A 25,511-nucleotide genomic window follows, 5' to 3' on the forward strand; every position below is an offset into this window, starting at 1 on the left:
AAACAACAGAAAAGCTGCACATGGAAGCTGAGTCCAGCTAACACACAATGCTTTGCACAGGCCTGGGCCCACTGTCAGCACTCAGTTCACCTTGCTCTTTGCCTAACCCTGTGCAGCCTGCACGTCGTCAGGGGGACGACCACCCGGGCGCCCTCCGCAGGAAGTCCTCATCTCAGCCACAGAAAGCACTTGAAGCTCTGCCCCAGAGGGCTCTCAGGGCTTTCCCTCTGTCGCCCCGGGCTTTGCTGCCAACAAATCCGGGTGGTGTCTCCCTCCCTCGGAGACCCAGCCCGCCTGCGGGGCGTCCCCGCGCTGGGCTCGAGCCTGGGCAGGAGGATGGAGCCCAGGGAGACAGAGCGTGGTCCCCGGGGCGGGGAAAAGGCACTGCCGAGCCGTTAACCGGCCCGCGCAGCGTGGGCACCCTCCGCGTCTTTCCATGTCTCTGAGGAGGAAATTGAGTTGCCTGTGGACCTTAGGTCTGTATCTGGTAACCACTGAATCTTTCAAAATCCCTTCTATCTCAGACCCTCACTTTATAGACGAGTGCGTCAAAACCCACAACGAATGGCGCGGCAGAGTCAGGCCCCCCGCGGCCGATATGAAATACATGGTGAGGAAAGAACCCGGGCTGATCTCGCATGTCTCTGGTTTATCCTAAAGTATCTGGGAGACCCATGTATAGCATTTATTTGTATTACATTAGTCTATCTCCGCAGCTGTTAAAAACAACAACAACAACAACAAAGAGAAGCACCCACGGTATGGCTGGGCTGTCTCCTCCAGGGTCGTGGTGGAAGCGAAGAGAGAGGGGAGACCTTGGAGGTGTTCTCTGCCCGGACCCAGCTCCAGAGGGGCTGGAGGGAGGCGGGCCGGGTTTGGAAGTTGCTTGGTTTTCCTTGCTGAGGTTTATAGCTATGTTGCACAGATTGGTTTGTTGCTTATTTCCTCTCTTGTTTGGCTCCAACTTCCCATCCTGTATACTCAAAATACTTTATATTTTTGAAAATAGGACGGGGATAGAAATTAGCTAATTTTCTTACCTGTTTTTCTAGATCATGAGCACAACATTGAAGCAATGACGTGTGTCATATTCATTGTAGTGAAAAGTTTCGCAAGGCTATGAATAAATGAAATCAGCACTTGAACCATATAAGATGAGCTTTTGTAAAAACTAGCATGTGAAATTTAATTCCAAAAACATTGCACTGGCTGTGTCTTTTGTAGTGCTCCATCATAAAGACAATAAAGGCAAGAGAGAATATTGAGGAGTAGGCAAAATCAGTCTTTAATTATTAAAACAATCCACAGAATAACAGATTCTTAACAAATAACTGAATGTGAGTTCTATCATTAGAAATTTCCCTTTATTACAAATTTTCCTTGTAAATGTGGTATCATTGTGGACACATATGTTGGTAGTATTAGTTGATTTTATGTGCTATGCAGATGTAGATAACATTGTAACTTTTATATCTGTTCTAACTTTGTTCCTTTTAAGTCAACTGAAAATAAAATGAAAGCAATTATAAAATCACAACTTAGGCATTAAGTTAAATTCCAAGCTACACCTACAATAATTTTTTGATGGAGTCTCAATAGTGCAGAGTTGTTAAAGTATTTACATGTGTAAGGTTAAGCTTAATCTCCAACAGGATGTAACTGTTCATCCACAGTATTTGACTGTGGAACTCATTTCTTTGAACAGTGTTTTATGTTATGTAAGTGCTATTTAAATATGTATATATTTACATATGTGCATCTACAATTCTAAGAAAATACACATATATCCTATATTTTCTCAAGGAACAATGAAATGATAAATATAAAATTTAACTTAAATGTACACAGATACCTATAAGAAAGAGGAAAAGAAGGAATAGTGTGGAGGAGACATGAATGAAAATGAGTCTTCTTTAAACTTACCTTGTTTTATAGTCTAACTTGTAAGCATGTAAAATTATTACATAATTTAAAATTTTGTATGAAAAGAAAGTCATTCTTTGGAAACTAACTTTAAAATAAAACTAGTTATATTTCAAATTGGCATCATATCTGCATGTTAAAATATTATGGAAGTGATTTTCAATGCAGTATATCAACCATACATTTCTGGTGCAATATGTTCTAAGGACAAAATTAACTACAAATAAATCTTAAACTGAATTCGGAAGTGTCAATACTAGTAGTGATATATGTGATTTTTTAAAAAGAATTGTATGTCCTATGATAAAGAAAACGGGAAATTATGCTAATTTTTAGGAACCTAGAATTTCAGTATAAGGAGATATAAGCATATAGTTAAAGGAACGAAAACATTATAATTTTAAGTTAGAATTGAACTATTTGCATGAACTCTTGATTCCATTCTTAATTTGTTCCCTAGCTTTATCCATTGAAAAATCATGTAAGCAATCATAACTATTAGCATTGAGGATTCATAATAAAAAAAAAACATATTTTCTCACTGACAGAAGAAAGATTTCCTTGGGGAAAATGACTAAATCTGGCTAAAGTATAAGATGGACCTGCAGCATTGCTATTGTACCAGAAAAACAGATTCCTAAATAGTAATAGGTTGAAACCAGCCCTGCTGGAACAGTAGGAAAACACTAGAAAAAGGAAAGAAATCATGTATTCTTTAAATTCATTGAAGAGCAGTGATTGCAAAATTATGTACATAAAGAACATTTCAGAGAAGGGTAGCCCTCCCTAACTCAGAACACATCTGTGACTGTCCTCATCACTGGGAGAATCATCAATAGGAAGAAAACACAAGCCTGCCACAGGCCAAGGAAGTTTGAGAAATTAATGAAATACTAGGCTTGTCTTCTAATGGCTGTGGTTGGTCTAGCATAGAGGATTGAAATTTGGAGGGAACCCAAATGTAGACTAGCCCTTCCTGCCTGTAACTTTTCTTTGATGGAAATTTGCAAAGCACCAGTGTTAGGAAGCGGGGATTAGCCAAGGAAGCAGAGTGCTTGGGACTCCAAGTCCCAGGGTACTTAACAATGGGTACACCTTATCCCACCTTTAGGATACTAGGAATCAGAGATTAAGTAAAGGAAAGTGAAAAATCAGTCCCCCTTGAGGACAATCACTCCTAACACCAGCTACTGGGCAGACCAAACTGGGGAAAATATTATCTATTTTACTTTCTGACCTAAAATTATCAAAATTAAGAAAAAAAATGAAGACGCCAATAAATTAATATAAAATTAACTTGATTATAATCACTGCAATAATGTAAGTAAACAATCACAATTAAATTTATTTTTATCTTTCAGATTTGGGACGATGGTTTAGCAAGGATGGCTAAAGCATGGGCAAACAAGTGCCAATTTAAACATAACACCTGTTTAAAAAAACCATTTGAATGCAATGAAGATTATCAATTTGTTGGAGAAAACATCTGGTTGGGTTCATTAAAAATATTTTCACCAAGGGATGCTATTACTGCTTGGTATAATGAAACAGAATTTTATGATTTTGATAGCATATCATGTACTAAAGTTTGTGGCCATTACATACAGGTAAGAATTTCAGATCTTACTAGTAAGTCCTTATTCCTGTGCATTTCAGTTCCAAGACAAAAGACAACATTTTTTAGTATTTCCTTTTGAATTTCTTTTGGATTTCAGAAAATTCACCTGCATTTGGGAGATATTGCTACTAGAAAAAGTTATATATAGTGACATTTTCTGAATGTTAAAAATATTACTCCAGTGTTTTCTTTTAAATTTATTTATTTATTTGAAAGTCACAGGTACGGGGGGGGGGGGAGAGGGAGAGAGGGAGAGAGGGGGAGAGAGAGAGAGAGAAATTTTCCATCTACTAGTTCATACCCCAGATGGCCACAATACATACAGAGGAATAAGATGATTACCGTAGATTTCTTTGTTGGAAGCAATGTAATGTAATAAAAAAAATCAGTGGATGGAGCCAGGGTTGTAGCATAGCCTGCATCCCATTTGGGTGCTCGTTCAAGTCATGGCTGCTCCACTTCTGATCCAGCTCCCTGTTAATGGCCTGGGAAAACCAGCAGAACATGACCCAAGTGTTTGGGCCCCTGCCACCAACATAGGAAACTTGGATGAAACTCTTGGTTTCATCTTGGACATTGGTGTCATCTGGGGGATGAGCCAGTGGATGATCTGGTTTTGTTATTAGAGTAATACTGATCTCATTGAATGAGCTTGACAGAATGTCCTCCTTTTCATTTTTTTTGGAATATTTTGAGATAAACTGATATTAATATTTCTTTAAATGTTTTGTAAAGTTAAGCAGTGAAACTAATCTGGTCTCAGTCTTTAAGAGACATTTATTAATGATTCAATCTCATACCTTATTATTTTTACATTTAGGTTTTCTATGTTTTCATGATTCTATTTTGTATCTCCTGAAATTTATCCACTCCTTCCAGGTTTCCCAATTTGTTTGCATATAGTTGTTCACAAAAGTCCCTAATAATATTTTGCATCTTAGTTCCATCAGCTGTAATGTTTAATAGTCTATTTTTATTACAAAAAAAAAATACCTGTGACAGCCTACATGTTAGACCTATTTTAATTATAGTTTTGGAAGTTCAAGGATATGGCATCCACATCAACTGGTTCTGGTTAGAATCTTTTTCAGTTGCATCACAGCATGCTGGATTACAATGGTAGGACAACATGTGACACCAAGTGATCATGTTTTAAACAAGTAAGCAGAGAGCGAGTGGGCATGGGATCAGGCTTAAATAATAATCCTTTTACTAGAATTACCTTAATCTCTTCTAAGGCCATGAACCTCAATAACCCAATGACCCACACTTGGCTCTACCTCTTAAAATTTCCACTACAAGCTGGCAATGTATCTGTGTGATAAGCTGCTAATGGCAAGGCCAGCAGCCCACATGAGAGTATCACTTCAAGTCCTAGCTGCTCCACTTCCAATCCAGATTCCTGCTATTGTGCTAGAGAAAGCAGCAGAAGATAACCCAAGTACTTGGGACCCTACCACTCATATGGGATGCCAGGATGGAATTCTGATTCTTGGCTCCTGGCTTTGGTCTGGTCCAGACTAGACCGTTGGCAGCCATTTGGGAATGAACCAATGGATGGAATAAAAGATTCTATCACTCTGCTTTTAAAATAAATATATAAATCTTAAAAAAAAAAATGGTTCCACCATTTTGTAATATCACTAAACCTAAAGACAAAACACATATAAGCCATTGGGGAATACATAAACTATACCCAAAACATAATACAATGTATGTTTTTTAATCTTTGATATGACTTTTTTGAGTCTTTTTTTTTTTCTTAAGTAGCCTGGCTAAAGTTTTGTTAATTTTGTTTATCTTAAAAAAAAAAAAAAAAAAAAAAAAAAACTCTGTTTCATTGATCCTTCATAATTTTCTAGTCTATTTTTATTTTATTTTATTTTATTTTATTTTTTGCCAGGCAGAGTTAGACAGTGGGAGAGAGACAGAGAGAGAGTTATAGACAGTGAGAGCGAGAAAGGTCTTCCTTCCATTGGTTCACTCCCCTAATGGCCGCCTATGGCCAGTGCTGTGCCAATCAGAAGCCAGGAGCCAGGTGCTTCCTCCCAGTCTCTCATGCGGGTGCAGGGACCCACTGCTCTCCCAGGCCACAGCAGAGAGCTGGACTGGAAGAGGAGCAACTGGGACTAGTACCCTGCACCCCGACCGGGACTAGAACCTGCGGTGCTGGGGCCACAGGTGGAGGATTAGCCAAGTGAGCCACGCTGCCGGCCACAGTCTTTTTTTTTTTTTTTTTTTTTTTTTTTTTGACAAGCAGTGTCACCGCTCTGGCGGTGCACTGTGGCTGGCGCACCGCGCTGATCTGAAGCCAGGAGCCAGGTGCTTCTCCTGGTCTCCCATGCAGGTGCAGAGCCCAAGGACTTGGGCCATCCTCCACTGCCTTCCCGGGCCACAGCAGAGAGCTGGACAGGAAGAAGAGCAACCGGGACAGAATCTGGCGCCCCGACCAGGACTAGAACCCTGGGGTGCCAGTGCCGCAGGTGGAGGATTAGCCTAGTGAGCCGCAGCACTGGCCAAGTCTCTCTATTAAAAAAAAAAATTTATTTGAAAAGCACAGTTACAGAGAAAGGGGGAGGAGGAGGGGAGAGGGGGAGAGGGGGAGGGGGGGAGGGGGGGCGGGAGGGAGAGGGAGAAGTGTCTTCACTCTTCAAATGGCCATAATAGCTGGAGCTGGGCCAGACCGAAGTCTGGAGTCAGGAGCCTCCTCCAGATCTCCCAAGTGTACAGGGGCACAGGGACTTGGCCATCTTCTGCTGCTTTCCCAGACACACTAGCAGGAAGCTGGATCTGAACTGGAGCAGCCAGGATTCAGACCTGCGCCTATATGGGATGCTGGCACTGCGTGTAGCTGCTTAACGCTCTGCAGCATAGAGCTGGCTTTAGTCTCTCTTTTGTTTACTTCTGCTTTGATCTTTGTTATTTCTTTTCTTCTAATAATTTTTGTGTTTGGTTTGTTCCTGCTTTTATACTTCTTGAATTGCACTATTAAGTTGTTTATTTGAAATCTTTCCCTTTTTTGATTTAGATACTTATAGTCATAAACATCCCTCTTGGTCTGCATTTGCTATATGTTTTGTCATATTGAGTTTACATTTTTGTTAGTTTCTCTTTTTTTGCTTTAAGAGGATGAATAATTTTATTAAGTTTTTTGAAATGAACTAATTGCAACACAACTCAATAGGGAATCACGTGCCTTAAATTGCATAGGATTCACACACCTGTGAAAATGACTAATCTCACAGCATGTCCCATATCACTTTTTAAATTGCATATTTTATATTTTTCTTGGGCGATCTCTCATTTTTCTTGGTTAGTTTGGTCAATTATTTATCAAGTTTACATTTTCAAAAAATAAGCACTTAATTTCACTGATCTTTTATATAGTTTTTAATTTCTATTTTGTTCATTTCTTCCTAAATTATTATTATTTCTTTCCTTCTACTACTAATTTGGGTTTGGCTTGTTCTTGTTTTTCAAGGTACCTGAGATGCATTGTTAGATCATTTATTTGATCTTTCCAATTTTTTGATGTAGGCATTTATTACTACAAACTTTCCTCTTAACCCTGCTTTTGCTGTATCTCATATTTCATTTTCATTCATTCCAATGAATGCTTTGATTTCTTCAGTGACCTATTGTTCATTAAGGAGCATGTTATACAGTCTCCATGTGTTTGTGTATTTTCTAGAGGTTCTTTTGTTGCTAATTTCCAGCATCATTCCATTGTGGTCAGAAAAGTATATCATGTGATTTCAATTTTTTAAAAATTGGTTGAGACTTGTTTTATGGCTAATATGTGGTATAGACAAGAAAATTTTCCATACAATGATGAAAAGAATGTGTGTTCTGCAGCTGTGGGATGGGATGTTCTGTAGATTTCTATTATACCCGTTTGGTCTACAGCATATATTAGTTTCATATTTATGTTGTTTTTGCATTTTGTCTACTTGATCTATCTGTTGATGAAAGTGACGTGTTGAAGTCCCCCAATGCTATTGTATTGGACCTTATATCTCCCTTTAGATCCATTATTAACATTTATTTGAAAAAAATGTGTGCCTTAGCATTAGGTACATACACATTTACTATAGTAACAGTTAACTGATGATTTTGATTATTTTTTCCTGAATTTTTTTCTCTGTGATCAATTTTATGTAGTTTATAAATTATTTATTTTGTTATTTAATTATGAGGCAGATAAAGTATAGACAGAGGATGAGAACTCTCATTCACTGGTTCACTCTCCAAATGTCTGCAATACATAAGAGCCAAGAGCCATGAACTCAATTCAGGTCTCCCATATGGGTGACAGTAACCAAGTGCTTCACCAACTACCTCCAAATGTCTACATTGGTGGAAAGCTTGAATAGGGAGCCAGAGCCAGGAACTGAAACTAGGCACTACCATACAGGACACAGAAATCTTGACAAGTAGGTCAAATGGCCAGCCCCAGATAGTTTTATTGCTAACCTTTACTTTTACTAGTAGTTTCTCTTAAAATGTTTAATCTGCTATTAATTATATTTAGCTTCATTTGAATTTTAAATATGAAGGGTTACCCCTCTAGAAGCTCAGTTTGTCTTATTTATATCTTCAGTTGAAATACCTAGTATATTTGTCCAGCTTTTTAATCATATGTGGTATAGTTATAATAATTATCTTTTTGAGTTCCTTGCTAGTTCTAGCATCTTAGGTTATCTCAGTATTACTTTCAATGGGGTGATTTTTCGCTCCATATGAATCAAATTTTTCTGCTTCTGTTCAAGTTAGGTGAATTTATTGATTCCTTATTATTATAATTTTGCCTTACTATATGCTGGGTTTATTTGTATACCCATAAATGTTCTTGTGTGATCTTCTGGGGTATAGAGCATTCAGTTTCTTGGAATTTCTCTGATCCTTTTGGTTCCTGTTTCAAAAACATGTTTAGTGGAATGAAAGTGGCATTTGGGGATAACTATTGCTCGCTACTGAGGCAAGATGCTGTTGCGTACTCTATCTAATGCCCTCAGAATTATGAATTTTTCCAGCTGGATAGTGAGGACAGCTACTACTCTTAGCTCTCTGTAAGTTTTGCCATTATTTCTATCATCCAGGGCCCAGCAGAACTTCCTCATATGCACACTCTGAGTAGTACTCTGCTGACTACATCAGAGCACCCTCAGCAGAGCTCCACAATTGTGTCACTGTACAACTTTCATCTCTCCAATACTATGCTCTCTAAACTTCTGCTTCCCTGGACTCCCCAGATTTGCCGTTCATACTCTCAAGTATGGAATCCATCAAGCTTTTTCTGGTTTTCCCTTTTCTGAACTATGATCTGGAAACTCTCCCACGGAAATAACCTGGAACAAGTGCACAGCTCACATCATATCCTCCAACTTTTAGGGGATAACTGTTCCAATTTTTTTGGCTGTTCCATGAAGGAGTGCAAATCTGTTCCTGTTATTCCTTTTTGATAAGAAGTAAAGTTCACTTTTTAACCATGCTTTAATCCCAGACATGGTACAGAAATGCTAGGAAGACCTTTTAATAAGAGCTCAATTTCTTCTCCAAATGTGCCCATGTTTGCAGGCAGAATTCATATAGAATGTCATGAAGCAAATCATTTTTATCAGAAGTCTACTAAACAAAGAAGCAGTTTCCATGAAACTCTGTTCACTGTGTTCAGTGACAGAATTCTCTGAGGCCAGATACCCTTCAGGACACTACACTAGGACAGTTGTGTTTGTTTAACAATTTGATCTGACTCCTGTGAAAAATTGAAAGAATAAAATGTTAGGCACCCTGATAACATGCAGAATGACCCTAACATGGCATCAAGGTTGAATCAAAGCTGAATCACAGCATATCTATATCTACATGTAGATATATATACACACACAAGCATATGGTCTGCAATTATATTGAAAGGATAAAGGAACCTGTCCCCAAATGCATCCTTCACCTTTAAAATATCTGTATCAGAAATGAGAGCTTATACCTCACTGGCTAATTTACACATAAGTTTAAATAATTAAGAATTATTTCATTCTTCCTATTGATTCAATAACTATGACATGCTTAATGTTTTAAACAAAATCTCTTGTATTTGTCATCACTAATACATATTAAAGCTATAACCAATGTTCCTACTAATGTTACATCCCATTCTTTCAATGAAACTGTACATTTTGAGCCTATATTACTCAGTATTTATTTTCACTATTCCTAAAGCTAAAAAGGAATCACAATTTAGATACATTGAACGAGTAAAATTTCATGATGTAATTATTTATGAACCAATTTTTAAACTGATTTCTTTAAAATATCTATACTTTCAATGTAAAGCTTATTAAATTTTATAAACATTCTAAAGGAAAAGCATCTATTTAACCTATTATTTCTTTGAGCGATAGTTACAGACAGAGAGAAAGACAGGGAGAAAGGTCTTCCATCCGGTGGTTAAATCCCCAAAATGCCATAATAGCTGGAGCTGGACTGATCAAAGTTGGGACACAAGAGCTTCCTCTGAGTTTCCCACATGGGTGCAGGGCCCAAGCACTTGGGCCGTCTTCCACTGCTTTCCCAGGCCATAGCAGAGAGCTTATCAGAAGAGGGGCAGCATGGACATGAATTGGCAACCATATGGGATGCTGGCACCACAGCCAGAGGCTTAGCCTACTGTGCCACAGTGCTGGCCCCAGGAAAATGATCTTTTATTTTTCTAGCTTAATCTCATTCAATGGCAAACTAGCTCAGAATTGGTTTCCTTGCCCAACAATTGCAAGTAAAACTTAATCTCTTAATTCTAAATTCCCCGAATTTTATTGTTCTGTGCTATCTCTAAGGCAAATAAAGATCCTTTGAAATATGGTTACTGAAACTATTGATTCTAGTTTTATCAAAACCATAAAAAAAGAGATTAATACACTCATTTATGAGATAGGCTAGTATGTTCACGAAATTGTCAAATGAACTCAGAAAACTCATTTGTGCAACCAAAATCTATTCTGTATCAATCTTCCTTGGATTATTTTGTTTTCCACATCAGTATATCAGTATTCCTCCTTTTTTACTTGGAGACAGGAGAAAAATTCCATTTTCCTAGTGTTACATAGGACTAGTAATTCTCTTCACCTCTTTATCTCTCACAATGATGACTTGCCACGCCAATCTTCTTCAATAACTTTGTTATTCTTTAAAACTAAAGGGAAAAAAACCAATTTAATATCCTTAGGGGAGGCAGTTTTTTCAATGAACTCATTAATGTCTGTCTTTAAGACATGACAAAGGTAAGAACATGGCTGAAACTGTAAAATCAAAAATGTAATCACTTACCAGAATGTTTCTTAGAAACACAAATAAAAGTGAGTTACAACTTAATTTATAATCTCATTTGAAAAATATTTATATGCTATACTCATGGGATAAATTAAAATATATTTTCTGGGGGCCAGCATTATTCCTTAGTGGGTAAAGCCATTGCTTGTGACTCTAGCATTGGTTCATATCCGGCTGATCCACTTTATCCAGCTCCCTGAGAACGGCCTGGGAAAGCAAAGGAAGATGGCCCAAGTGCCTGGGTCCCTGCCACCCAAGAGGGAGACTCAAATGAAGCTTCAGCCTCCTGGCTTCAGCCTGACCTAGCACTGGCTATTGTTGCCATCTGGGGAGTAAACCAACTGATGAAAGACATCTCGTTCTCTGTCCCTCTCTTGCTGTAAGTCTGATTTTCAACTAAGTAAAATAAATCTTTAAAACATGTATATCCTAAATTACATACAAGAAATTTTGTTTTGGGCTATATATTACATTCTTTTGATTTATGAGAATTCTTTGTGAGAGAAAAAACTTAGGTAGCCCTCTTGAAATTGCCTTAACAAAATAGTCATTTAAAGGTAAATACTAGAAATTAGAAAAAATATAGCCCAAATACTTATGTATATTCTTTTTCTGTAGTCTGACAAAGATTATGCCTGTTCCCATAATGCATTATTTTCATATAATTGTTTTTGCATATTTTATTTTAAAATTTATTTCCTTACAGGTAGTTTGGGCCAGTTCACATAAAGTTGGTTGTGCAGTTACAATTTGCCCTAGCCTTGGGGAAGCTTCAGCTTCAATATTTGTCTGTAACTATGCACCTGCGTAAGTTATTTTTCTATTAACAATATTTTAAGTTGAAACAAATGTTAACAATTGTTTATCAAAATATCTTATATTAGATACAAGCATATTTTTAGACAGGAATGTCTCTCTACAACAAGAATTAAGTGAGATAGGTAAAAATAGAGATGGTGAGAGACTATTGCCTTGGGTAAAGAAGAACTAGGGGCAGGCATTGTGGCACAGCAGGCTGAGCTGCTACTTAGGATACCTGCATTCCAGATCAGAGTGTTGGGACTCACTGCCAAGGCCTCCCCTTCCAATCCAGCTTCCTGCTAATCTGCCTGGGAAGCAGTAGATTATGGCCCAGGGACTTGGGTTCTGTGAACTTTGGGGGGTGAACCAGAAGAAAGAAAATCTCTCCCTCTCCCCACTCTCTTTCCTTTACACCTTCTCTCTCTGTCTTTCAAATAAATGAATACATTTTTAAGAAGATGAATATTTAACTCTGTGGGTAAAAATGATAGAATCTTTCTTTATTAAAAACAGAGCGAGGGAGGGGAAGATGGAGAAATAATATAAAAGATATTGCTACATATCTAAATAATGAAACAAAAATGTTGGCAGATGTACTCTAATATAAGTGGAATAAGAATAAAATTGAGAATGATGCTTGGTAAAAGCACATTCTTCTTTAAAAGAACAATATAATCATTGATGACAATTGTGTATCTAAACAGAAATATAACAAACCTAATTATAAACTCCAAGAAAATGAAATTCTACAACTCTAATCCTAAGTGATCCACAAAAAGAATATAAAAAGTTAATTATCTGATTCTTCAACAAAGATTTAAAAATAAAGTGTACAAATGATGAGAGTACAAACAATAAATATTCAGATTGTCAAAAAGAATGTGAAATATTCCAAACTTATTATGGAGGAACAGAAAGTACATATCTGTATTTTTCCTTTGCCTCTCATTTAATGGCAAAAATAATAACAAATATGTTGTCTTAAAGCTTGAGGCAGAAAATAATTTTTATAGATATCAAATAAATTGCAGAATCACCAGCCTTTATTTGATACCATATTTTCTCTTAAGACTGATCACATGAATTTGAACAGGAATAAGAAAAATAACAGGGATTCCTGCTCAAGATTTGATGAAAAAGCAGTAGAGTATCATGTTGCTTTGGATATGCCAAGGATTCAAAAATTATAAATACAACAGTTTTCTTATAGGTCTTGTGAATGCAGAAGAGGATAGTGTTACCCCATGTTTTGACCAAGCAATGCAGACCAATATATTCTACTATATGAAGCAGCAACCAAAAAGAGAAAACAGACAAAATACATAAAGCAACAGTTTTCAACACGCTGGCCAGACTGTGATTCCCATGCACTAGAAAACAAAGTTAACCCTGAATAGCCCCGAATTCAAGCTTTGCCTGAAAACACTTTTCAGGCCATGACACACTGAGGGCACGGTGTAGGGAGACAAAGAGCTCATTGGACTTGCTGAGTTGAAGAAATGGAGCTAAGAGTGCCAGGAAACCAGCATAGCTAGAATTCATGGAACAGAGTACTAAGAAAAGAGAACTCTTTTCAGAGAAAACCTTAGAGATCTGAGAAGGATATTTCTAGATTACTCAAAATGGTAATAGGAACTGTTTTTATTTAAAAGATTTATTTTACTTATTTGAAAGACAGAGTTACAGAAAGAGGTAGAGACAGAGAGAGGTCTTCCATCCATTGGTTCACTCCCCAGATGGCCGCAACGGCCGGAGCTGTGCCGATCTGAAGCCAGGAGTCAGAGGCTTCTTCCAGGTCTCCCACATGGGTGCAGGGACCCAAGGACTTGGGCTATCTTCTACTGCTCTCCCAGGCCATAGCAGAGAGCTGGATCAGAAAAGGAGCAACCTGGACTAGAACTGGTGCCCATATGGGGTGCCGGCGGTTCAAGCCAGGGCTTTAACCTGCTGCACCACAGCACCGGCCGCATGGAACTGTTTTTGTAATAGATCAGATTTGGACAACTCAAATGTCCATTAATGGATGAAAGAAGAAAGAAAGAAAGAGAGAAAGAGAGAGAGAAAGAGAGAGAGAGAAAGAGAGAGAGAAAGAGAGAGAGAGAGAGAGAGAGAGAGAGAGAAAGAGAAAGAGAGAAAGAGAGAAAGAGAGAAAGAAAGGAAGAAAGGAAGAAAGGAAGAAAGAAAGAAAGAAAGGCATAGTCCCTAATGGAATGTTATTCATGATATAACCAGGGTACTTCAAACATTCACAGAAAAACATTCTATGAACATTTGCAAGGCCCTTGCATATTCTTCCTTGTGTAATCTAGGTAAACCACACTGTGTAAAGTCTTCTGCAGGGGCTTGCATTGTGGCGCAGTGGGTTAACGCCCTGGCCTGCAGCACCAGCATCCTATATGGGCCCGGGTTCAAGTCCCAGCTGCTCCACTTCTGATCCAGCTCTCTGCTATGGCCTGGGAAAGCAGTAGAAGATGGCCCAAGTTCTTGGGCCCCTGCACCCACATGGGAGACCTGGAAGAAGCTTCTAGCTTCTGGCTTTGGGTCAGCTCAGATCCGGCCATTGTGGTCCTTTGTGGACTAAACCAGTGGATGGAAGACTTTTCTCTCTCTCTCTGCCTCTCTTTAACTCTGCCTTCAAATAAATAAATATTTATAAAATATATATATGAAAAGAAATATACCGGCTTATATTATTGAAAAGCAGGCGTGTTGGCTGTCAACTCTTTTTGCTACATCATCAAATAGAAGTAGGTAAGAATTCCTGTACTATACTTCTAAATTACATCTTTAAAAGCAAAAACTAGGTATTTTAATTTGCAACTTAAATTTCACCTATTCAGTTTACAAAATGAAGAAGTATTCAAGGCCGGCACCGCGGCTCACTAGGCTAATCCTCCGCCTTGCGGCGCCAGCACACCGGGTTCTGGTCCCAGTCGGGGCGCCGGATTCTGTCCCGGTTGTCCCTCTTCCAGGCCAGCTCTCTGCTGTGGCCAGGGAGTGCAGTGGAGGATGGCCCAAGTACTTGGGCCCTGCACCCCATGGGAGACCAGGATAAGTACCTGGCTCCTGCCATCGGATCAGCGCGGTGCATCAGCCGCAGCGCGCCGGCCGTGGCGCCCATTGGAGGGTGAACCAACGGCAAAAAGAAGACCTTTCTCTCTGTCTCTCTCTCTCACTGTCCACTCTGCCTGTCAAAAAAAAAAAAAAAAAGAAAGTATTCAAATGGCAAAGAAAAAAGTATGAGTAACATGATAATTACTTTGGGTTTACATCTATTTTGAATTTTATAAAATATACTAGACTGTAATTGCCATGTGATTTAGAGTTTCCTATAAATAATAGTAAAAAGTTTCTTTGGACAAAAGAAATAACCATAAAATTGGTACAAAAATTTCTGCTACTTCATGATTAATGATCCAACCAATTTGCATAAAAAGGCTAATCAGTGTTTCTCTTTTTATAGAGGGAATTTTCCAAATCAACACCCCTACAAAAAAGGAGCATCCTGTTCTCTGTGTTCAGAAAGAGAGAGATGTGTAAAGAAGCTCTGCAGTAAGCAAATAATAATAATAATAATAATATTAATAATAATCACATCCTATTCTGAAGAATGAAGTTTCCGGGAATTCATGACATGTTAAAACTTAACTCTTCAATTTTGTAGTTTACAAACAAGATTTGACTGCCACAATACAATACATAAATCATTTGTCATAGTGATCATACTTGATGTTAGGCAATCCTTCCCCTCCTTTCTGGCAAGGACAGAAATGAAGTGCAAGGGTTTTCCTGGTTTCTGTTGCACTCCATATCACGGCTGTGAGATGTTTCTCACTTGTATTTGTTTCCACTCACCTCCTCTACCAGGCTGTTTTTAGAAGTGACTCATTCAATGTCCAAATTTATTCTGACTTAAAACTAATTTGTTTCTATTTTATCATCAGCATTTTAGTTCCTGAAACAAATATTCCTTTAAGGCTCAATGTATAAATTCTTGGTGAGAGACAAGTGAAAATGTGAATGGGGAGATGATTATATATGTACTATAAGGAAAGAAGACAGAAACAAAAAGGATGCATTTGAAGTTAATTCTACTTACATAACGCTGAAAATCAGGCAAAATCAAATTGTTTGGAGTCAGTATAGTGTGCTTTTGGAGAGGAAAGAGGAATTAGTGATTGGAAGATGACATCAAAACACTTTCTGCATCTGTTCTGATTACCTGGATGTGTTCCCTTTGTCATAATTCACTATTCTTATTGTTATGGAATATCAATTTTTCAATATTAAAATTATTTACATTAAAGGTTGTGTTAGAAATATGGTCACCCTAATATCAAATTTAATTCTAAACAGTTCTAAAGTAAACTTACTATTTACTTTCTGTTTTTAAACTAATGATTTCTAGTCAAAGGGATAACAAATTACAATGACACATCCATGGTTTTCCTTTCCCCTTCCTCCCAGCATCCAATCCACTGTCATTTCTTGTCTGATCCCCCTGAAATCTCCTGCTTCTCCTCCTTTACTCCAAATTATTTTACACAGAGAAAATCAGCTCAAATCATTCTTTTCTAAAATTCCTCAATTGCTTCCTATTACAATGAAATGAAAATCTGATTTGAGGTCCTTGTGACCAACAAGTCCAAGCACGCTCTGGCTCATGCCTCCTCTCTAGTACTGTTTTTTAATCCATTCATTGAAACACTAGGCTTCATTATCACCACCCTTGAGGATTCCAGTTTCTTTTTAAGAACTCCCATATCAGCCGGTGCCGCAGCTCACTAGGCTAATCCTCCGCCTGTGGCGCCGGTACCCCGGATTCTAGTACTGGTTGGGGCACCGGATTCTGTCCCGGTTGCTCCTCTTCCAGTTCAGCTCTCTGCTGTGGCCCGGGAAGGCAGTGGAGGATGGCCCAGGTCCTTGGGCCCTGCACCTGCATGGGAGAACAGGAGGAAGTACCTGGCTCCTGGCTTCAGATTGGTGCAGCACGCCAGCAGCAACGTGCAGGCCATGGTGGCCACTTGGGGAGTGAACCAACGGCAAAAGGAAGACCTTTCTCTCTGTCTCTCTCTCTCCCTGTCTAACTCTGCCTGTCAAAACAAACAAACAAAACAACAACAACAACAACAAAAAAACTCCCACATCTATGTCACCTGGAGATCTGTAGTTTCAAAGCTTTTGCTTTTATTTTTGCCCCTTGTTTTTGATAACATTCTGTGTTTCTTGGTGTGGTGAATTGTCTGTAAAGAGAACCATCGACAATCCCCTCAAAAATGCCTCCCATCTCTTCCATCATGCTCCTCCTTCCATCCAGTAGGGACTATTTTCCCTTCCCTTGCATTAGGAGTTAGTGTTGTGTTATTTCTGTGCCTAGCCTTTAATAGACCTGGTAGCATTGGCTTTTGCTGTACTGGAAGCCCCAGGCATGTAAAGAAATCCACGATGCCCTGCTGGGAAGGTAACTTTGAGAAAACTTCCATAGGAGAAGCCATCCTAGAGTTTCAAACCCAGCTAAGCTGTAAATGAATATAGCCAGGATGTTGGACCCTGCTGATCCCACATACAGTAAAAGAATTACCCATCAGAGCAAGCCAATCCAGATTTTTGGAGAGAAGTAATAAACTGTCTTGATTATAACTTAAGTTTTGGAGACACTGATTTCGCAGCCGATTATGGAAACACTTGGGTATGCCTATAAAATTTTTACTAAACACTTAATGTGTTTTTTTAAAAAAGTGGAAGTTTCTACTTTTTTCTCTGCTGAGTGGATACAATCAAGTTTGTTCATCTTGATTCAAACATAATGTAGTCATGGCTGGATTAGAATTTATGGGAAGTGTAGTCTATCTCTGCTGCCCCTGCATAGCCTGCTCTGCTGCCCTGACTTTCCCCGGGATTCCTGTGACAGCCTGGTGTGCTCACTGGTAGCCCTTCCCTGTCTTCTGAACTCCAATGCTTATACCTAGGCTCTCTGAAACTGCTGAAAACTTTGCTTTGTTTCCTAAAGCCTTAAGCCTAGGTTTGTAGCCTCCTGCTCCTCTTAAGTTTCAAAAGTAACCAAATAAGTTAAGCTTTTGAAAGCTCACTTCTGCCACTCTCCTGGATCTTGACCCCTCATCTCTGTAGACACGCAAGGCCACCGAAAGTGAGATGGGATTTGTCTGCTTCCCAAAAATCAGCCTTCACCTAGGTACTTAACAGATCTTCAGTCTTAGACCTGGCCCCATGGAAAACTAGCTTTCAAAAGATTGGCTGGCCTCTTTCTATAGACCTTCCACTGTGGAATGTTGACCCCTGCCAGTCTTTTGCATTAGTGAACCTCTGATGCTTCTAAACATTGTTTCCTGGTACTTCATTGGAATTTTCTAGTTGTGCTCAATCAGAACTTTCTTGTGTTACAAGCTATTTCACCCAAGAAATTTAAGCAGCCATTGTCCTTGTGCTGCAAAGGCTACCGTGAGCTTTGATACTGAAGTGGAAATGTTTCCCCAACTTTTCTTTTTCCAAATTATTCAGAAAGTATTCTTGGCCCTCTTTTATTATGCATTAATTTCAGCATAAGTGTATCAGTTCCACAGATGACCTTGTTGGAATTTTGGCTGGGATTATATTGAATGTACAGAAAAATTTGGGAAGAATTAATATTTTTACAGATTTTATTGTGTATGATAATGAAAATGGTTTATTTAGGTCTTTTTATTTATTTTACATTGAAGCATTGAAATTTTCTTGGTATAGAGATCTTGCATAGATTTCTAGTGACTTGTATTTGCTTTAATTTTCAATATTTTAAATTATATTTACAAATAATTTTGCTGTTTTATTGAAATATTAATGCTTTGTCTATTACTCTGCTATCCAGGAATTTTATCACACTTTCTTATTATTTCTAATAGTTTGTTAGTTTTCTATATTATAATCATATTATTTTTAAAAATATAACTGAAAGTTTTGATCCTTCTTCTAATCTTTATATCCATTTTTTATTTACTTCTAAAAATAGACAGTTGCCAAATCAAAGTTGAACATGAGCTGTGATCGTTGATACTTTCTTCTCTTACTTTAAAAACCATGTTCCACCATTATGAATATTTGATGTAAATTGTTTTAAATTATTCCTCATTACCAGGACATAAAATTATTCTGTTTTGTATTGTATTAATAATTTTTAATTTGAACATGTTTAATTTTATATTTTTTCTATATCTCTTTAAATGATCTAATTATTTGCTTTATTGTGTCAGTGTTATAAACAGTATCAAAAGGTTTTTAATGCAACCCAGTCACAATTTTGAAAGATATTGGGAGTTAAGTAATGACCCAGTCATTCTTTCATTCTTGTTCTAAAGTCAGTTTGGCCATAAGGTTTCCCTTATAGATGGTTAGCTTCTTATTAACTTTTTATTTGTAATTTTGGTATTTAATTTTAGAATTGTAACTGGCCTACAATTTTCCTTCTTTACCTCTCCATACATGATTTTGAATTTAAGGTTCAAGTAACCGCATAAAAGAGGTAAAAGTTGGGAATATTGCTTCTTTCAATATTTGGTTATGGCTAGTGCATATTCCTTATTATTTCACTTTTGAATATTTTGGAGACATTCTCTATAAGCCTGTTTTGTTCTGTGGGGTGTCTGTGTGAGTATGTGTGTGTGTGTGTGTCTACACATACATGCTATATACTTATAAATTTTAAATTGCTGATTTAATTTATTGAATGGTTTGTTATGTGATATTTAGGTTTATGGGAAACCTTAGCAAATTTTCTGTTATATACAGCTTTTAGTGAAATTCTTTTATAATTTTGCCTTTGCTGTGCCTGTAGTTACATTCAGGAGGATGTTAAGAGTATTAAATGTGATAAGTTAAACATAGTGGTTTTTTTTTTTAATTTATTTTATTTTACTTGAATGTCAGAGTTACACAGAGAGAGGAGAGGCAGAGAGAGAGAGAGAGAGAGAGAGAGAGAGAGGTCTTCCATCTGATGGTTCACTCCCCAATTGGCCGCAACGGCCAGAGTGTGTCAATCAGAAGCCAGGAGCCAGGAGCTTCTTCCAGGTCTCCCACATGGGTGTAGGGGCCCAAGGACCTGGGCCATCTTCTGCTGCTTTCCCAGGCCATAGCAAAGAGCTGGACAGGAAGTGGAGCAGCCGAGTCTTGAACCAGCGCCCATATGGGATACCGGCACTTCATGCCAGGGCGTTAACCCACTGCACCACAGCGCTGTCCCCAACATAGTGGTTTGAGCCCCAAATAATATTTTAGTAAATTTATCTATTATTGTAATTATGCTCCTCATTCTTTTCTATCATTTGATCCAGTTAATATTTTTCATGGGGCATACCATTCTTTGAAATAATCATATTTATTCAGTTTTAAAAGTGATGATAGATATCCCCAGCTTTTGCCATATAAAAGGGACTCTATTTTTCCCTTACAATTGCTATAAGTACAGCTTATATCTTTTTTTAAATTTTTTTTATTTAGTAAATATAAATTTCCAAAGTACAGTTTATGGAATACAATGGCTTCCCTCCCATAATTTCCCTCCCACTTGCACCCCGCCATCTCCCGCTCCCTCTCCCATTCCATTCACATCAAGATTCATTCTCAATTATCTTTATATACAGAAGATTGATTTAGTATATATTAAGCAAAGACTTCATCAGTTTGCACCCACACAGAAACACAAAGTGTAAAACACTGTTTCAGTACCAGTCATAGCATTACTTCACATTGGACAACACATTAAGGACAGATCCCACATGAGAAGTAAGTACACAGTGACTCCTGGTGTTGACCCAACAATTTGACACTCTTGTTTATGGCGTCAGTAATTTCCCTAGGCTCCAATCATGAGTTGCCAAGGCCATGGAAGCCTGTTGAATTCGCCGACTTCGATCTTATTCCAACAGGGTCATAGTCAAAGTGGAAGTTCTCTTCTCCCTTCAGAGAAAGGTACCTCCCTCCTTGATGGCCCCGTTCTTTCCACTGGGATCTCACTCATGGAGATCTTTCACCTAGGTTTTTTTTTTTTTTTTTTTTTTTTTTTTCCCAGAGTGTCTTGGCCTTCCATGCCTAAAATACTCTCATGGGCTCTTAAGCCATATCCGAATGCCTTAAGGGCTGATTTTGAGGCCAGAGTGCTATTTAGGACATCTGCCATTCTATGAGTCTGCTGTGTATCCCGCTTCCCATGATGGATTGTTCTCTCCCTTTTTGATTCTATCAGTTAGTATTAGCAGCCACTAGTCTTATTTGTGTGATCCCTTTGACTCTTAGACCTATCAGTGTTATCAACTGTGAATTGAAATTGATCACTTGGACTAGTGAGATGGCATTGGTACATGCCACCTTGATGGGATTGTATTGGAATCCCCTGGCATGATTCTAACTCCACCATTTGGGGCAAGTCCGATTGAGCATGTCCCAAATTGTACATCTCCTCCCTCTCTTATTCCCACTGTTATATTTAACAGGGATCACTTTTCCAGCTTATATCTTGCTCTCTACCAGTAGTAAATGATACTATATATCCATTTCCCTCCCTCCCTCCCTTCATTCCTTCTCTCCCTCTCTCCCTCCCTCCCTTCCTTCCTTCCTATTTCAATGAAATAGGAAATCAGACAAATTTCTAACAAAGCAGAGGATTCTATTGAACAAGGTGAAACAAGGAAGAAAAATCTGTGGAAAAGATATGGGGCAAAATTTATATAACAAGGACCACTAAAGAAATGAATAAGATATTTAATGGAGGGTTCTGGGTACCCCAAAATCCACACGAGGGAATTACATTTTTTTCAGCTATGTGAATTGGGCATTGTGAGGTGCCAGAAATAAAGTGCTACTTTACAGTTTTGCCTATTTTATACTTCTATGCCTTCAACCAGGAGACATTCTAGAAATATTTGTTGACATACTGGTAGATGGCATCATAAAGATTTCTAAGCACTGTAGGATTTGAGTAAGACGCTTTCATATTCTTAAGTTAAAAGGTCAAACAAATTTGCTAGATTGATTGTCATACTCTAAAAGCCAGGAAAAAAAGTGACTATTTTTCATTTTATAATATTAACTTTTTTTCTACTTTAGGAATTCCACAAATTATTATGCCTGATATTTTCAGTTCCGATACCAGTACGTATCAAAATATTTCAGTATTGATTTCAGTACTTGTTCCCCTTGAAACTAAATCAAGTGTTAATTGTTGTGTTTTATTTACAGATTATCCAAATGAAAATGCAAAGGGGAAAGCACCTCAGAAGACAGCATGCAATCTACTGAGCATTAGTGTGCTTCTCCAGAAAATCTTTTAATATGACAATAAAGGAACTATTTAAGACTAAATGTCACTCATCATCAATTTAATTCTCTATAAAAAAAACTTATATACTCTTGTATCTAAACATAATGTCTGTTTTCGATCCAAAAGATAAAGTGTGGGGGCTGGCACCGTGGCTCACTAGGCTAATCCTCCACTTGTGGTGCCAGCATCCCATATGGGCGCCGGTTCTAGTCCAGGTTGTTCCTCTTCTTTCTTTTTTTTTTCTTTTTTTTTTTTTTTTTTTTTTTTTTTTTTGACAGGCAGAGTGGACAGTGAGAGAGAGAGACAGAGAGAAAGGTCTTCCTTTTGCCGTTGGTTCACCCTCCAATGGCCGCCGCGGCCGGCGCGCTGCGGCCGGCGCACCGCGCTGATCCGATGGCAGGAGCCAGGAGCCAGGTGCTTTTCCTGGTCTCCCATGGGGTGCAGGGCCCAAGCACCTGGGTCATCCTCCACTGCACTCCCTGGCCACAGCAGAGGGCTGGCCTGGAAGAGGGGCAACCGGGACAGAATCCGGCGCCCCGACCGGGACTAGAACTCGGTGTGCCGGCGCCGCTAGGCGGAGGATTAGCCTATTGAGCCGCGGCGCCGGCCCAGGTTGTTCCTCTTCTGATCCAGCTCTCTGCTGTGGCCCGGGAGTGCAGTGGAGGATGGCCCAGGTGCTTGGGCCCCTGCACCTGAATGGGAGACCCAGAGGAGGCTCCTGGCTCCTGGCTTTGGATTGGTGCAGTTCCAGCCGTACCAGCCATTTGGGGGGTGAACCAACAGAAGGAAGACCTCTCTCTCTCTCTCTCTCTCTCTCTCTCTGTAACTCTTACCTGTCAAAAAAATAAATAAAAAATCTTAAAAAGAAAGATATAGTGTGGAAGATGGTTAAACACTAAAGTCTTAAGGTTATTTTATTAACTTCAGCTGTTTCTATATCAAAAGAAACCCACTCTCTAATTTTCTAATATAAATATCATTTTAGATTTAAGGATATATTTCATGTATCACCTTTCTTATATGCAAATAGTTTCCTTTAAGACTATCATCAACATCATTCAGAAACAAAACGTTATTGAGGTAGTTTAGACAGTGTGTAATATGGTCATGATAAATGACAGGGGAAATAATTAAAGGAAAAACCTCAAAAAGGAAAATCAACTCAGTTTTGAAGCTTTTAAAGGTGAAATCTGTTCTTAAAATTTAAATTATACCCTATTAGGATATTTTATTTTATTTCCTGGGCATTTATCTACCAATCTCTTCCTCTGTTTACATTTAATGAATAAAAGTCTATCTACCTTTCGATGTTGGCTTATAAATGTCACATCACTTGATTTTCTCATCTAATACTTCCTATGTACCATATAAAATTGGGAATATTTGAATTACAGACAAGATACATCAAGTGAAAACTTTGGGAAAGAGAAAGTATGAGAAAAAAAGCCAATAAAGTAAAAACAGATTATCTTCCCAAAAGCATGGATTCACAGAACAAAATAATACATTTTTAGCCTTATTTCAAGATTATACTAAGTGTACATAAAGTGTATTTTGAACTTTTAGCTTTTATCAAGAATATAATGGTAGGGAAGGTTACTATTTCCTTAAAATTTGAAGCACGGAGTACAGAAATTAGAGCTTAGGAAAATTCAAAAGCATATGAGATAAGCAAGAGGCTTAAAGTCAATGTCCTAAAAGTACCTTTAATTTTTTTTAGTTTTTATTTATTTGAGACAGCAAGAGAGACAAACAGGTAGACAAACATGTCCTATATGTTTTTTCATTCTCAAAATGCCTATAGTAGCCAGAAACACAAACCCAGGAGCCAGGAACTCAATTCTTAATTTTTACTTTTATTTATTTGTTTCTACTTTTTAAATATTTTTCTTTTTGTTTAAAATAATTTATTGGAGAACCAGAGAGACAGACAGACATACTGACTCAGAGAGAGAGCTCCAGTCTGCTTGTTCCTTCTCTAAATGCCCACCACAGCCACGATTAGGTAAGGGCAAGGCCAAAACCAGAAGGCAGGGACTCAATTCAGGTCTACTACCTGGGTCACTACTACTACCTATAATGGGCAGAAAACTGGAAGCAGGAACAGAACCTGAGATTCAAACCCAGTTACTCCACCAATTTGGAACACAGGTATCTTAACTGCTAGGCCAAATGCCTGCCCTACTTCATTTTTAAGTGAAAGCAATATCTATGTTAGACACAACAATGAAAAATAAATGTGTATTCATAAAGTCCAAAAACAGCAGCATTTAAATGAAATAATTTAATGACATAATTTTCCACATTGCTTATAAAGAAAGAAATAATTTTAACAATACTTAATAAAAATTCTGATGCTTTTAAGGAATTTAATATATTAAATTGTTTCATTACTTTCAAAATTAAAGAAGTTAAGACTTTTTAAGGGACAGCTTTGTAGCCCAAAAATTCAATCTCCAACAAGTCACAAACAATAAAATCTTAGAAGAAAATGAAAAACTGTTTTGGTACTAAGATAAACCTATGATTTAAGAAACAATAATTAAATAATCATATGTTATAAGTGTATGAATTTTTAAGTGCATGTTTTAGGATTTTAAATTTTTCTTGTTATATGGGTCAATCCACTGATAGATCTGAAAGGTTGAGTATTTGCAAAACATTCTCAGCAAACTCAACCTCTTTTTACCCAAACCAGATGCCTTTGGGTTGCTTTCCTCTGTATGCTCATATTAAGAGACTGAGTTTGAGAAATTAACTTTGTAACACTAACCAAAAGAAAATAGAGTTATATTAATTTTGGACACAGCCTAATTCAGGGCATGAAAAGCTATTAGACATAAAGGCATTCCAAAATGATTAAAGGGGTCTAATCGTTAAGAAGATACAACAGTCCTTAATGTGTACGCACCTAATAGGAGAATACAAAAATATTTTAGAGGAATTGGGTAGAACTTCAAGGGGAAATAGATGAGTCCACTACTGCAGCTGGGAACTTCAGTATGCCTCTATCAGAAATGTACAGATTCAGCAGGCAGAAGAATCAGTAAGGACATAGTTGAACTCAACAATACCATCAGTCAAAGCATGTAACAGACATGTTTAGACTCCTTAATCCAACAAGAGCAGTATACACATTCATCCCAAGATCACATGGAAAACTCACAAATATAGGTTACATTCTGGACTGTAACATATACCTGAATAAATTTTTAAGTATAAAATAAAATACTTTCAGACCACAAGGAGTCAATAACAGAAATATAATGAGAAAAATCCTAAAAATACTTAATGATTAAACAATACCCCTCTGACGTAACTTCAAATTTTTCATTAATTCTATTTTAAACACTTTAAAATATTAACATAAATAACACATGGACCAAAAATAAATCTCAAGAAATTTTTAAATTTCTTAAATGAAATGAAAATAAAAAATGAAATTTATCAAAATATGTGGTTTGCAGAAACCGGAGTGTTCAAAAGGACATTTATAGCACTGAATTGATATATTAGGAAAGAAAAATCTAAAAG

The 25,511-nt window shown here is 37.7% G+C and overlaps 1 protein-coding gene across 1 annotated transcript; it reads left to right on the top strand.

Moving 5' to 3' along the window:
• The first annotated feature begins 218 nt into the window (after nucleotides 1-218).
• On the top strand, nucleotides 219-22,798 carry LOC100355031 (GLIPR1 like 1). Its single transcript, XM_008256810.4, has 7 exons — nucleotides 219-610; nucleotides 3,285-3,530; nucleotides 11,574-11,674; nucleotides 15,132-15,220; nucleotides 21,764-21,808; nucleotides 21,896-22,192; nucleotides 22,590-22,798. The coding sequence occupies exons 1-6, from the start codon at nucleotides 437-439 to the stop codon at nucleotides 21,985-21,987; spliced, it is 747 nt and encodes a 248-aa protein (XP_008255032.2). The 5' UTR covers nucleotides 219-436; the 3' UTR covers nucleotides 21,988-22,192; nucleotides 22,590-22,798.
• Nucleotides 22,799-25,511: the final 2,713 nt, after the last annotated feature.

Source organism: Oryctolagus cuniculus, chromosome 11 (genome assembly GCF_051225735.1).
Source record: "Oryctolagus cuniculus isolate XC-2025 breed Fujian yellow rabbit chromosome 11, ASM5122573v1, whole genome shotgun sequence".
Lineage (NCBI taxonomy): Eukaryota > Metazoa > Chordata > Mammalia > Lagomorpha > Leporidae > Oryctolagus > Oryctolagus cuniculus.